The sequence below is a fragment of the Pararge aegeria genome, chromosome 3 (assembly GCF_905163445.1).
Source record: "Pararge aegeria chromosome 3, ilParAegt1.1, whole genome shotgun sequence".
NCBI classification, from domain to species: Eukaryota; Metazoa; Arthropoda; class Insecta; order Lepidoptera; family Nymphalidae; genus Pararge; species Pararge aegeria.
Genome location: NC_053182.1, coordinates 1,120,713 through 1,136,411, shown reverse-complemented (window position 1 = coordinate 1,136,411; position 15,699 = coordinate 1,120,713). Strand labels below are relative to the sequence as shown.

General features: G+C 37.4%; 2 protein-coding genes across 2 annotated transcripts; one reads left to right on the top strand and one right to left on the bottom strand.

The window, feature by feature from the left end:
* Positions 1–6,230: 6,230 nt before the first annotated feature.
* LOC120637457 (sperm axonemal maintenance protein CFAP97D1) lies at positions 6,231–8,688 on the top strand. The gene is made up of 4 exons (XM_039909309.1): positions 6,231–6,302; positions 6,715–6,911; positions 7,419–7,548; positions 8,614–8,688. Exons 1-4 carry the CDS (start codon positions 6,231–6,233, stop codon positions 8,686–8,688), a joined length of 474 nt encoding a protein of 157 aa, XP_039765243.1.
* Positions 8,689–10,479: 1,791 nt separating this feature from the next.
* Positions 10,480–15,678, bottom strand: LOC120636733 (importin subunit alpha-4). The gene is made up of 6 exons (XM_039908293.1): positions 15,397–15,678; positions 14,609–15,307; positions 13,389–13,631; positions 12,929–13,201; positions 11,812–11,988; positions 10,480–11,105 (listed from the first exon to the last, which is right to left on the bottom strand). The coding sequence occupies exons 1-6, from the start codon at positions 15,457–15,459 to the stop codon at positions 11,016–11,018; spliced, it is 1,545 nt and encodes a 514-aa protein (XP_039764227.1). The 5' UTR covers positions 15,460–15,678; the 3' UTR covers positions 10,480–11,015.
* Between the last annotated feature and the right edge of the window lie 21 nt (positions 15,679–15,699).

Here is a 15,699-nt window from a genome sequence, read left to right as displayed (position 1 = left end):
CAGAGGAAAATTATATTTTTTTGTACGTTTTTATTTTGCTCGACGACCATCCCCGACTCGTCGTCTCGACACTGATTATACTTTACCGGATGTGTGCGGTGTTTCGGCCGGAATATTTACCGATATTACTGGGGTGTTACCAATTGGTACTGTAAAGGCTTGGCCACAGCTAGATACCACTCTACCAGTTAAGTCATACCGCCAAGTGTTTTAGGAGTGCCAGATTTTCAGGCCAGATTGCATAAAAAAATTACAATCTGGGAAATTTCCGACCGGAATACTGCACGTATCTGTGGGAGGCTTTAATTAATTATTATATGTGATACATTTGAGATATGAGTTGATTTTATTACGCATTTTTTGCGCAGGTCGAGCTTAACTGCGCTGCGTAGTCGCAATCGCTCTTTGAATTTAAATCGCTGTATTGAACGTATCGCAATTTAATCATGTACATTTAAGAATATAAAGTGTGCGCTTATTAACTGTCATGACAACGGCGATTGTCTATCAAAATTACAGTTGTATGAGGAGTGACAAGTGAAAACTCCGACTGTCATGAAAAGTTAACCTAAACTCGCGTAACAACAATGGTAATCGCACATATTGAGAATTGGCAGGACCCTAAAGCTATTTTCTCACACTAAAGGTTCATTGGTGTGATGGAATTACCAAATAAACTTTTAAACGCTTTTCTATACCGTATACCCCGGCCAACCGCATCGCTGTGCCATTACATAGTTACTTAGCTCAATGTCTAAGCTTCTTCAGCCATGCATGATAAAAAAAGTACTAGAGAAATGGCGATCCTAAAAGACGTTACAGTGATACCCGAAAATAATAAAATCAGTAGTAGAGAAATGGCGATCCTAAAAGATGTTAAAGTGATTCGATACTCGAAAATAGCTAAAGCGAGATTGCGACTACGAAGAGTGATTTGAAATTTCGCCCTAAAAGTATCCAAGTCATATCTCAAAGCGGAGGGATCGTAAGTTACTAGACCTTTTGGATGTATTTAATACGTTTTATACTCAATATTGTAATTAGTGTAATAATAATAGATAGCGCACACTGTGGCAGGCCGGGCAAAATCTCGGTCGTTGAGTCAGTACACTCAGAATGCCAAATATGTGACAGGGATAGTGAACCTTTTTAAAACTATGCGCCATTCTTACACTGATAATATATTTGACAGTAGAGTATATAAGTATTAAGGAGGCATTATTTTTTGTTTTTGTTAGCATCGTTACTCCCGATTATTATCAATGCCAAAGGTTCACCACCACTGCCATAGCACGACATTTCCAAAGCGATTTCTGCAGCCCGTCACCGTGTGAGCGTATCTTAATAAAGCGAGACAAAAACTCACGTAATTTAGACATTTGTTAGGAACAAATAGACGAATAGGATAAACTTGAGCTAGTAATTTGTTTTGTAAGCCGAGGCAAACCGAACGCGGGGCGGTACCGGTGCGTCTTGCAAGCGGGGCATTGCGATTTTGTTTTATAAAGAATTGAAGTTTGATTCATTCCAATGTAAAAATTCAGTAAAAAGTTTTCAATATTATAGGAAATTAACAAGTTTTTACTAACTACTTAAAATTGTTAGATTAACATTTGTAATGCAGTATTACAAACCTACTTTTATAACTTCTAATTACGAGTATATTTTATTTCTTTGGTAACTTACGTTCTGCGCGAATTATGTCTGAATTAATTAAAAAACTGCCTTGGTATACCATTTGGTCACATACATTACTTTTAACTAAGACAACGTGATAAATAAATACTATACACAATGGTACAATCTTCTAATTCTGGTGAGAACCTGCTCAGTGAACGCAGAACCACTGTGAAACTAAAAAGTAATGTTTATAAATACAGATGTAATATTTTGATAGAACTAAACACGTACTATATTTTTTTAATAAGAAATAATGTTTTAGCAATTGTAATTTTCGGCAAGATGAACAATTTGCTTGCCAAATAGAATGTATGCATCTAAGGAGTTACTTTATCAGAGCCGTCTTCCATATCTCTTTTAGTTCCATGTAAAACAAACGCTCGAGTCCGCTTATAAACCCCAACCGCTGCCGCCCTGCGTTCAGTATGGCGGAAGCTTAACGCATCTAACTCCCGTATTCACTTCCCACCATATGTTAATATCGCTTCTTATCCGAACAGTCTTCCCAATGAAAAAACAATAATTTTACATGGGATGATACCACTGACCTCGCTGACACTGGCGCGTTTGAACTGAACCGGAAACCGCACAAATAGACCAATCAGAGGTGCAAAGCGAGCTAATTCCGTCCCACGTGGGATTTGTCATAGCTTGAACAGGGTTTAATGCTATCCTCTATCCAAAGGAACATTAGAAAAAGGATAGCAATACTTTGATACATATGACCATGTTTGGAGATTGTGCATAAATCTCCGCACATGTTCAATATCTGTTAATCTCAATTATTGGTCTATTGGAGCGCACCTACGCTCCGCTCCGCTGTGTGGCGCCCTAAATAAATCGATGCCAATGCGACGAGACAAATTTTAAACAAACTTCGACGTTGATAGCCTCCGAAAGACCGGGCAGTTATTATATCTGCCCTTTTCTCTCGTACGTGTTATCGTCAAAGTTTCTTACGTTCTATATCTCGTCACAGTAGCCTAGCTTTAGTAACTCTAAATATTAAGGACAAAAAATAAAATGCAAGGTATTTTAATTTATGACGTGTGTCCTCAAATATAGAGAGTTTTCTTCATTGGCCAGAAAGGAAATCTCGTGATGGCAGTACTAAGTGCTAACATTATATGCAAAAAATTGTAATTTTTAAAGTTTAGTCGGCCTTTTGTGGAGATATTCTTAAGGATTTGGTGGTTCGTGCAATTTGTAGGCTTAATATAATATCTACTTATTAAGTCTAATTCACACGGTGCGAGTAAACGGACACTGTGTGAACTAGGCTTATCTCCACAATAGGCTGACGGAACATTAAAAAATTACATTTTATATTATAATATAAATATTTCTATTAATTAAGACTAATTCACACGGTATGAGTAAACGGGCAAGTTCGGTTGATCAGCTACTGGAGTATATATCTACTCAAGTATACAGAGCCCTGAAATATGATATTTCTAATTGATTAACTAATTGGCGAGCGGGTGACATATCTGTACAAAATTTACCACAAGTGCCGACCAATTGACAACCAGTAAAACAGTTAGACAAGTCGCAACGTATTATCTATCCTAAGGAGAGGTCAGTGGATGTAACGTTTTATTTCTGTATAAAGTATAATAATGATTGGAAATGATTAAAATAAATTATACAGTTAGTGTAAATTTAACTATACGTTGGAGTGTGTGTGTGGATTTTGCGTTTTTTAAAAGGATATATGTATATGTAAATTTCATTCCACGATAGCTGACGATAATGCAGGGCTATTCTGTATCTCATTCTACACCTTTAAGTCGCCGCAAATCATAACTATGCATAACTGATTGTATCTGCAAACCGATTTTAAAATAGCTCAATTGGCAACTTAGATTTCAGAATGCGAAATATGGATTTGAAAGGTTATTGCGTGGCAACTTTCCACCGTGGTTAGCTAAATTTGGTGTTAACCGAGATACAGAATTGGCCTGCTGGTATTATTCATCTTGTACACGAAGATAGTTTAGCATCGATGTTAGTAGTGCAGAATAAAGACTAGTCTTGCGTGTACATTTATTGAACGTGCTAGCGGAATGTCAATGGATTCTCAAATTAGAACAATGAGCACAATACCGATCTAAGCTAGTATCTATACGGTCTTCGTGAGTTATGATAACAATTCCACATGGGTGCGGCTGTTTTATTCTTTTAAACAATAAAATGGATGAGAAACAAACGTGTAGGCATCTCATTATGACGTACCTATAAGCTATCGTGGAACGGACTTTAGTAACCACAATATTTGCAGACTCGATTTAATTTTATATTGGAACCATTGCCAAAGTAACGTATGAGAATTAACGCTGATTTACATTCCCACGCTTTTATACATTATTATTTGTTCAGTCAACATCAAAATAAATCAGAACTGGTATTTCTTGTCTTAGAATCATAGTTCTTTTCTTGTGGCCGCCGACCTGCCTTTTAGCAGCGTGCTAAATCTCTTATAGGTAACTAAATGCCTGAGACATGGGACATTCAACAATTACGTAAAGTAATAAGTAAAGTAAATAAGTATTCAAGCGATATTTAAACTAATTCCATGGTTAAAACGAGCGTAGTTCCTTCTTAAGAAGACACACTTTATCGCACGTATAACATACAGGAAACAGTAAGGAGTATACAGAACACAAAGTAGACATGCAAAGGTGGCCTTATCGCTAGCAATCGCAAGCAATCTCTTACATGCAACATTTGTAGACAGGACTTGCAGCAAGAGAACGGGATAGTGCCAAGAGTGTTGTAATATATACATAAATACTAAAATGTATAGATTCAAATACATAAAGTATAACGTACATAATACAATTTGGATATTGAACTTATATTATGAAAATCATATGGTTTTAATATGCCTTCCTTATATTAGTGAATGACTTTATATTTTAATCTTAGACGTGTCAGATACGTGGATCTTTTGTTCTATTATATTACCGGAACTAATCTGCCGATCCGTATTTATTAAAAACAGATGTCTTGAAAAGAAAAAATCTTCATTTTCTATAGTAGGTACGCGGATTGTAGCCATTTGAGCTTGGTGTTTATCGTATATGGTGGAATTCCGCAAAGTAACGCCTGCTTCTGTTCAACATTGTAGAGATATATTTGATGTTGACTGTATCAATTACGGTTTTTTTTATGTACCAAATTCCACAAAATAAAAGCAGTTATTGATAAAACTCGATAGAATATCTAGGTTTAAGTTTAAAGAGTGATTTTTATGAGTTTTTATTTTTTATATTGCTCAACGAGGTATATTTTTTATTTGTTTGTACATGTAATCGATGCGTTTGTATGTTTTGATGTATAATTATTAGTATATATCCGATGTAACGAGCATATTATGATACCATTGTAAGGGCAGTGTATAATATTAAACATTATAATTTATTTATTAATTTGCAAACTGTGTTTTTATTTAATACCTATCTGATAAAAGTCGTTTGACCACCCCCCCTGGCGCAGTGGCGAGGGCTTCAATGAAGCAGGTCCTGGGTTCGAACAATTTGAAAATCTATAATTTATTAATTTTCTCTGTCTGGTCTATGATGGGAGTCTTTGGCCGTGGCTTGTTACAACCCTACCAGCTAAATACGTGCCGCCAAGCCATTTAAATTTAGTCTATTAAAAACCGATAGGGATGGCTACTGTCATATCCTAACAGGTTGGCCAGATTGGTGTTTACTATATAGTTATAGTATTTAAAGGCTCCAATCACGTCAAGTTATTTTTAATCCAATCTAAGTTCGGTACCTAACCTGAGACGAAAACAGTGAAGGCAAGTCGTAGCAGTTAGTAATGTATTAAATCAATATCTCGAAGCTTACGTTAGCCTTGTAATATTTGCGTAATTTATGTTTTTGTTTGCGAAAGTTAAGTTTGACAGCAATGATCGCGAAAATTACGCCTGTCACAAACCTTTTGAGAAATCACGCTGAAGATCGGCATGGGTGGTGGAGGGGACGTTCGTACGCTATCCCACGCGTACCAGTGATTTTTAGAATGCATGTCATTCACAAATAGTCATAATGATAACAGGCCCTTTGGTATTAAGCAACAATCTCTGCTTAGTAGCTAGCCAGGATATTAATATGCCATGTAGTCGTGACGCCACAGAATTGAACTATTTAGCTATTTTGTCAGCTACACGGGTTACTCATTTAAACTACTAAAGGCCTCTCCCGTTTGCCCATTTTTTTACCACGCTGTGAAGACGTTGGTTATCACAGGAGATGGTAGGAGAAGTATAGTGAACGCAGTTCTGCGCTATATTACCTTAGTTGTCATGTACGACACTCGCGGAAAGGGGAGGCGTGGGGAAAACTGTACTTTTATTTGCTGTCACAACATGGCATCTTTAAAGAATAAACGAAATAAGTTTACCTGGCAACGGTAGGTATAGCATCGATCATTGGCAAAATAACAAGCGTTTCTTGTGCATACTTTTTAGACACATGAATGAATGTTTAGTAACCTTTTTTGTATCCCTGTTTGCTAAACCTATAAACCTAGGTAATATGCTGTCGAGAAGGGAAAAATTACTCGTTCAACCCTGGGAGGATCGTAGATTTAAAGACCACAGATCTAAGGTAAGCACTGTCTTCTGACTTCCTATTTCCATGGGTAGGTATTTAGTTCTCTTAATTTGTATGGTTCCCAAACACATAAGTAAACTTCTTCACTCCACTCCACTTTATTGTCTGTCTTTTGTTCCGGCATACGGTGGCTTGCTCGAGTTGAAACTAAGGTACCTAGTTACACCTGTACCTTAAATACCTAGCTATGTTGACAATGATCTGTTCAGTTGGATGTTCCAAATGCTTTTGAAATAAGATAGGATTCATAGCTTTCATCCTGAATGTTACCATAGCAAATTTATTATATCTAGGTATCTATTTGGCTGTTCGTTGCAAACAAATAAATGATTGACAGCACGACTAAGTGTCGTGTGTGGAGGGAAGTTTGGAAGGGATGTGTCGTGACGGGTTCGTTGCCCCGCAGGTGCACTCGGCGCTGCCGGCCATCGACGCCCGCTCGCCGGCCGCGCGCCCGCATGTGGCGCTGAAGCTCAAGAAGTGTCAGCGCGAGCTGGACCGCAAGAACAAGATCCAGAGCGACAACTTCAGCTTGCTGCAGCGACTGGGTGCAATCATGAGGGTCAACCGTCTCGACAACCACTGGGAGAAACCTTTGCCCAAGTACGTCCACGACCTGTACCTAGCTTTTTTTTCCTTGGGCAGGCCGGAGGTTTCGTGGGCTCCCCACCTGCATAGGGCTATAACCGAACTAAAACCCCCACTGCTTGTCGCTCTTGTTGAAATTGTTAGACGCCCGGGGAACCCGTATATACATATGTATATGTAGGATGGATGGATAAATTGAAAGACATCCACTATGAGATATGAAGATACGGCACGTTGATTTTGACGGTGATTAAAATGCCATATAGAATAAGGCCTCTGGACCTACGTACGGGGTTAGTGTGACTTCGAGGGAATAGTTTTCGTTTCTACTATGAATCAATTTCAGTTATAAGCTCCAGTTATAATTAAAAGATGACAAATGTAACACATCGGCAACAAGGAAGAAGTTACATACCAAACTAAGTAACTATTTTTATACTTGTCTAGTCGTCACGCTTCGGTTAAGCTAATATCGTTAATCAAGAAATATATTAGGCCTAGATAAAACTACTTCTATTCCAGTTTCCACAAGAAAGTGGGTCAGTTCTACGACGCCGACTCCATGAGGCGACGTCTGTCGAGTCGGGAGCCACTGTCGTCCCCAGAGTCCTTCAACGGCGGTAGATGTTACGCCTGCGAATATCGCAAGATGGTGAGATCATACCTTCAGTCAGTTTCGAGTAGGAAAGCAAACTGAACCTAATGTTAGTCCTCTTTAGAGTAGCTACTGATATTTATTTTACGAATATTCCGTAAGAGCGTTCGCTGTAATAGGAACTAAGGAAGTATGCAGGTTGAATTTAAAATGAGGTGTGGACATGTTCCATTTTGATTAACCTACGACTGCTTTAAATCAGGTATTAAGACCAGAGACATTGGGATATTTTAATCTAAACTTAGTATAAAACGTAAATTAGTTTTTTTGTTCAGAAACGCTTATTTCTGAAATCACCAATCGGATTTAAAAAAAAAAAAAGTGAGCCGTCACGGTCAAAAGTACAAGTTATGACAAGAACTAAATATGACATGAAAAAAAATACAACATTACGAATGTTCTCCAGAAAATGATGACAATTATCTTCAGATACAAACAGTTTTAATTGAAAAATTCTTTTAAAATCGTGACAACTCAAATATTTCCATATGTTACTTCGGTAATAGTTAAGTTCATTGGATGTTGCCTCTGACGGTATTACTGTGACAATTGGTTGATGGTATCTGACATATGTTACAGAAGTATTAGACATAACGTTATCAAGATATCGAATAAATACGGCATCTATAATTTTTCCATATCTTGTCGTACTTTCTCCTGTTTTGTTATTAATTTTCAGTTGAATTTCTTCATGTAGGAATGTACTCGTAATTAATGGCATTGATTGCCTTGTTTCCAAAATAACGGTAACTTATGTTTATCGGTTTTCAAAATTATTAACTATAGACTACGTATAATACATATATTCTATCATATCATAGTCGCCAGAGGAAAAAAGCAATAACGCAAGCGGACGATGACACTCAGGGGTACTGCACGGTTACTGGCTGCCACATTACGACGTAGTAATGCCGCTGTCCTCATTCGTGGAACGGCGCCGATGACATAATTACTGGGGCAAATAGCAGATGATAAACTTTCTTATTGTTGTTTCAGCCGTACCTAGAATACCTACTACGCATTCAAATAACAAATTACGATATCTTCTAATTTTTTTTCCAGAAAAGCAAACAAGCCTTCGAGCTGGTGTTCGAGAACGAAGACGCGATAGATTTACCACCAATAAAAATATATTAAAATAAAAATGTTTTTATCACAATCACTGTCTGAAACCTCCAAACGCTTTAATGCCACTTTTCGGGGAGTTTGTCTGAAAACATGGTGACAAAAAACCGGCCTGCCTTCTAAGGCCACTTTGGACTATCGACTAAACCCTTTTCTGAGGAGATCTGTGCACTGTAGTAGGCCGTTAATGGGTTGATGGTTGACGATGAAATAAAATAAGATTACGTTATGTTTGGACAGAATTTATTGTTTATTGATATAATAATTGTGTTTAATTGAAAAAACATAATTTTCTAAAATGGCGGCCGCTAACGCAAAGCGTCGGCGGCGCTATGTTAAAATCGAAACATAAATACTATGTTATATCAAAAAGCATTTCAATCGAAAGCTGGGCCCCTCATTCGCTGTGACATCCAAATCGAAACATAACCCTGACATTTGTAACGTCAAACTTGACTGTATTGTTTCTAGAGTCCACGACGTCACAAAAAAGGTTTCGGGGGCGTAACAATGTTTACGTCATAGAGAACAAAGGGCCCGAGTACACTAGTCACGTATCTCGCGGCATTTAACTTTAAAGCTATCCAATTTTGTCTCGTCCGTTATAATTATTATACGAAATCGAAAAACAAATGAAATATTCAAACATCACAATAGAGTTCACAACGAAACCGCAGCACCTTATACATAAATTATGTACACAGATAATATTAACTGTAGCGATCCGTAAAACTTAACAATACCTTATGTATTTTTTTTTATCACCCGGAGCAAAGATTTACAAAGATATGCCTGACACCAAACAACTATGTCACTTTTTTTTCATTCTTAACATGAATAAATATAAGACTAATGAAATAATATATTTCACGGTGGATACATTTTGTCAATATGAAATTAAGGCAAAGGCACATCTAGAATGAAATCGTTGATTCAGAGTATGCATTATATACTCTCGAAATACACTCTTATATCTTACTTGATACAATTTTATTTGTTATACCTATCATTTTTAACGGATCCCTACTTACAGGACTCGTTCCGGTCCTACATTAGTGCTGCAGCCTTTTTGCTTAACGTCCGCCCGTCGACCGACGAACGATGAATAACAAGTGAATCCGCCCACGTCACTATCATATATAAATTACATTTAAAACAAGAATCGTTCGTCAATCCATCGGGTCCTAAGATAATGATTCCGTGAATACCGCCACTATTTAAGCATAAACACATACGGACAGACTCGGAAACAACCCTTTGACAGGTAATTTGAGTAATCGCGGTACTTTCAATTGGCTGAATACATACTTTAGCGATGTTAAATCAATATCCATCCATAAGTTTTATGACATTAAGTTTGACAGTAAAATCTGTCAAACTTGACTTCAAAGTTACGAGTCCAATGTTATATAGTAAATAATGGATTTAAACGTTCTGGCAAGCCGTGTGCAGATTACGCGAACCGTAACATGGAGCAATCATCATTAATTAAAAAAATTTAAACAACATGAATCGACGACTATATAACGATAGTTCGCAAAGTCGGCACAGGGCTTCACCAATAGTTTTTGACTATTCAAACAACTTTTTTAGACTATTCATCTGAACAGTTTCCGGTAATCATTCTAATTTCATTTTCTCAAAAACATCTACAATACAAATTGTACGCCTAGTGGAAGTTTATTGATAGACAAAAATAAAACTATTTCAAGAACGAGATTCATGCCTTAAAAAATAAACAAATTACTGTCTAGAAAGCTGCGGCAGAATCTGGTTCATGAAAGATATAATTATATTTAAACCAATTATTTCATCGTCCAATATTTAGTCAGTCATCAGTCATATTAAGTTTAATAGTCTGTCATCCAAGCAACAAATTAGCAGCACATAGAGAATTGATGTCATAGACCGAATATCATTTCAGTCCTTGTCAAGCTTCTTCAGGATATACAAATTCCAACTGTAAACTTCTCAGTCCATAAGCAACCCGTGTCTGTGATTAATGAGTGTGGAGTTCTCCAATTTAGTCCATACACAACAAATCATGTATACCACTTCCATAGTATTCAGAGTCGGTAGTACATACCATAAAAAGTTTTTTGATTATTTCAGTCTTTCATTATTGCGGATTTAATATTGAAAGCTTCCACGTAGTTTGCCAGCATTCTCTCTATACTACAACTCTAGCATTATTTCATAGCTGTCCCCAGTCACGCGGTCCAGTCTGTCGAGTGACATTGAGTCTGTCAAGGGTTATAGTCCGGCCGGTGGGCGCAGTCCGTCCGTCGCGTCGCCTAGTGCCACAGCGCGGAGTGGGCGTGGCGGCCGGGGGGCGTGGCTCAGAAGCGGAACGGGTCGCGCTGTGCGGCCGCCGGCTCGAACTGGAAGCCGGCGTCGGCGGCTGCGGGCACTAGGGTGGCGTCTTCTTCCTGCAAACAACCGTCACCATTATTATCAATCCGTTACGGCCCACTAAAGATCACAGGTCTCTCTTAGAGAGGCTCTCTAAGTGTGGTAGACTGCACACACCCTCGAGAACATTATGGAGAACTCTCAGGCATGCAGGTTTCCTCATGATGTTCTTCTACACCGTTAGATACTTCATTTCTTAAAATAATAACGCACATAACTCCAGAAAGTAAGAGGTGCGTGCCGGAGATCAAACTAGGTAAGTTAAACCAAATGGGAACAATAGAATGTTCATGTTACAATATCATGCTGTTTAAGCTGTTTCCTGAAGTGTGGCATATGTGAAAGCGTGCTTGCCAACAGATGATTTGAAGTAACCGAAACTACTGACTGCGTAGTTGGTCTAGTGTTAAGGATATACAAGATTCAGTATTTGCAGGATCACTAAATTTGTCTAAGAACAGACCGGACAAACAAAAAGCACAAGTATTGATGTAAATCTACGGAAGCTGCTTTTGCCTATATTAAATAAGATGACATTAAGGATACCAAGTTTTATATATCTTGCATCTTGTAGCCAACATTAGAACAATTTGGAGAACCTCCACGTCCACCTCTTTTGAAAAACAGAATTATTGTAATGTATCCTTACTAATATTATGATTGCGAAAATATGTTAGAAATACCACAGGATTTTTCAAACACTGTAATAAACTTATAAATTACCTCATCAGCAAAGTACTGCTCTATGATGTCATAGGCCATCTTGTAGATCTCAACCTTCTCGTGGCCCTGCAGCTCCTCTATCTTGTCTATGCCGCCGCACTGTTCTATCATGTTGGCAACTTGGTCCACATTGTCACCCGCCATCTTGAGCATGTTACTCAGACCATCCAACACTACCTGCAATCAAGATAATGGGGATGTACAAATGAAATAAATAAATTTGTAACATTTTAAAGAAAAATTATATTAAATAACTGCGGCAGAGATATTCAAACACCTTGTCGTGCAATGAACAAGAAATGGTCATAAATTAGTGACATCTGCATATTGTATTAATGCTGTTATACAAAGTTAACGGTCACAATTATATAGTATCCATACAATTGTGACCGTTTCGATCTTATGGATCTCTTCAGTAGTGGGTTATACCACTAGATGGTGAAGCGTTTATTATGCTTAGACTCCTTTCGGAGTGACGCACAGCTAGTCCCTAACGGGTAGGGCTTCCCGGCCGCCTAGCAGTGTGTAGCGTAGTAAATTGACTATACTACTGATTTCTTGGACGTTGTTCCGGATACATCTTTACCCTTGAATCTCCTTTATGGATCTTGAGCTTAGAGCCCAACTGATGAATATATATTCATATATTCATAACTGATGAATATATTTCGGGAATAAATATCACTTAAATAAATAATAGATTTAATAACTAGTAGTGTTTAAGCAAAAATTTATTTAGTCTGAGAATGAAGGTTTTTTTTCTATTTTATTTATTTATTTTATTTTAATGTGTTTTTCCAGATAAGGGCTAAGCTTAGGTAGTGCAGTGTTTAAAAAAAAATATTTATTCATGTTGGTCTATCACAGGCACTTATGAAGCATTCATATATGTTAACATTATTTTGAGGTGATGGTTATCTGGTCTAAGAAGAGCCCACAACATACTTAGCCGGGTAATTTCTCCTCTGTAAGTCAAATTACCTAACAACTGGAGAGACTGTAACAGTTGCAATTAAAAAGTTTCTCTATGATGAGAGTTGACAATGGGCAAGCAGTATGTCATAAAAAAGCACACTAACCCATGAAAACATGTAAATTACGATAGAAGAAAACTCACATTGATAACTTGTGTATCCTTGCATGCAAGTAGATTACAGAAGGGTGGAATGACTCCACAGTTGATGAGCGTGGCTACTTGCTCCTTGGTGCCACTAATGCTAAGGTTGGACACTGCCCATGCGGCCTCCTTTTGTGTCTGGAACTCTCCCTTAGTGAGGTTCTCCACAATCTTTGGGAGTAGACCAGCATCAATGACTGCTTGAACTTGCTGTTTGTTGCCAGCTGTGATATTGGATAAGAACCACACTGCTTCTTTGCAGATTTTCTCTTTCTGTAGGTGGAAATATAAGGCTTATAAATATCTACTTTCTAAATTTACGTCATTTTGTTGATATTACTTTATTGAAGTAAAGAGTTGCATAGGTTTAAGAACTATTTAAAACAAAGAAACCAGATAAAAAAAATTAATTAAACAATTTGAAAATTAAAAACTCAAAGAATATCAAGCCAATACTAACTGGATGTGACAATAGTGCAGGGAAGTGTGACAGTGCATCACAATTAAGCACAACTTGTGTTTGTTCATCGGTCCCCGTCACAATGTTGCCAACAGCTCTAAGGGCAGCTGTCTGTGTCTTCACCTCCTTGTGTGAGAGCAGAGGAATCAACTTGGGGACTATGCCAGAGTCTATGACCATTTGAATTTGTTCATTGCCACCGTCTGTTAAATAACTTATTGCCCATACGGTATCTACTAATATCTGGAATGTAAAATTTCATGTATTTTATTAGTGTTCAAAAGCAATGCCTTAGAGCCATGAATTTGTGGACTACACCTCAGTTTAATCAATCATGTATATGGTAGGGTACAATTTGGTGTGGAAGTAATTATAAATAGACATATGCATAAAGAGAATTAAGTGAATGTAACAAAGGTTTACTGCACTTACAAAATGTCTGTGATGGAAAAGTAACATAATATGATGTCAAGATTTGGTTTTAGAAAATTAGTGTTGTTATAATTTTCCATAGGATATCAAATTATTTTAAGGCATCATTACAAGTTGAATTGTTAGGAGGCATACAAGGCCTTAGTAAATCCAAAAATAGTAAATTATATCGACACACTGAGAATAGGCATTGGAATCAAAAAAAAAACGATGTTTCCTGCTTCCTTTGGTTTAATATTATCTATGTTGAACACCCTAATCTCATTCCAATTTGAATTTGTATAATATGCTCTGCCTAGAGTAAGGACCTTATTTATAAACATTTTATAGTTAGTGACTAGCTATACCATGTCTTGATGTCAAATTGAGGAACTATTTGCATTCTCTTATTTATCATAGAATAAAAAATATTGCATAACAACTGCTTTACAATGTTTATTAGAATTAGAGAAGAAAACCAGAGTAGTCCATTAGAAATTGATTAGAAAGTTATTTTCCTATTTATTTATTTTTTAAATTGAATGTATGTGAAATTTATACAGCAGATATTTAAGTAGTCTATAAAAAGACTTGTCTCAAATGAGCAAATTTTTACTTTTCAATTCCTTTTTCCCATCTTTATTATAATTATTATTTTTCTACCCACATGATATTTACATCAACGTATCAAATTATTTTGTGGATTCCATATTAAAACAATTGTAATTTGAAGTAGTTTTTTTTTCTGATTTACCATTAAAGTTTGTATGCAAATTAATTTGACTGATAAAATTATTGATTATACTCACATTAAGGTCAGAATGGGTGATGAGTACATTGAGTGCTGGAAGAATCTCCTGGATAGTCTTGACAGGAGGTGGTGGGTCCTTACTCCTGCACAGGTTCACAATAACCCATGTGACATTGCGCAGGAAGGATATAGGGATATCTGGCTTAATGAAGCTAAGTAAAGGCTGCACAACTCCGAGTTCCACCACAAAGTCACGAAGAACCGGACCATCACCAATAATGTTACCCAGTGCCCATACTGCTTGCTCACACACATTTTCATGCGGTGACATTAACAATTGAAGGAATAAAGGTACAGCACCCGCATGGACAACTTTGTTGGTCTGTGCCGAAGTTCCAGATGCGATGTTCGTGAGAGCCCATGCGGCTTCAAATTGTAAGGTCGGGTTGTCAACCCTGGAAAGGCACTGTACTAGTATGGGGAGGATTCCAGTCTTTATCAAGTCGTCGATGGGCGGGTTCTTGTCGGATGACAGCAGTTTCCGACACTGCTGCACAGCTGCTATCTGCACCTCAGGGTTCTCAACGTTCGCCGCCTTCAACAGTAGGTCCTCAAGATCGGTCGGCGCCAAACTCCTATCCAGGTCGTCTTCGTCTGTAGAGTAGCTGGCTGGCACATTTCTACGCTTTTGTAACGTCTCCTCTCTTTTATTCTTTCTCAACTCGACTGTCACTTCGTTCCTCCGCCTGCGCATTTCCTAAAATACACCGCCCCATTATAAGTTTCAACGAATCTGCTTGTTATATGACTCGTTGGTTGATAGTTATAGTTAAATAATATACTTACGTCCACATCCTTGCCCGTATTCTTGAAAACTTGCATGCGGTGTTTCGCTGGGTCAGTCGCCATTTTATTGTGGTGGTAGTCGTGGTGGCTAAGCGATTATACGTATTACACAATGAAATAAAGAGTTAACTAATAATAACTTTGAAGAAAACTAATCGAACATGTTTTATTAGCACTATATGCGTTGCTGATTCATTAACCTTTTCGAGTATCCACAGAATATTCTACAAAACTAAACCGTCCGTTTCCACACTTCTTGAATTCTTTCTTTTTAAGAAACATAGACAATAGACATTGGTTTTT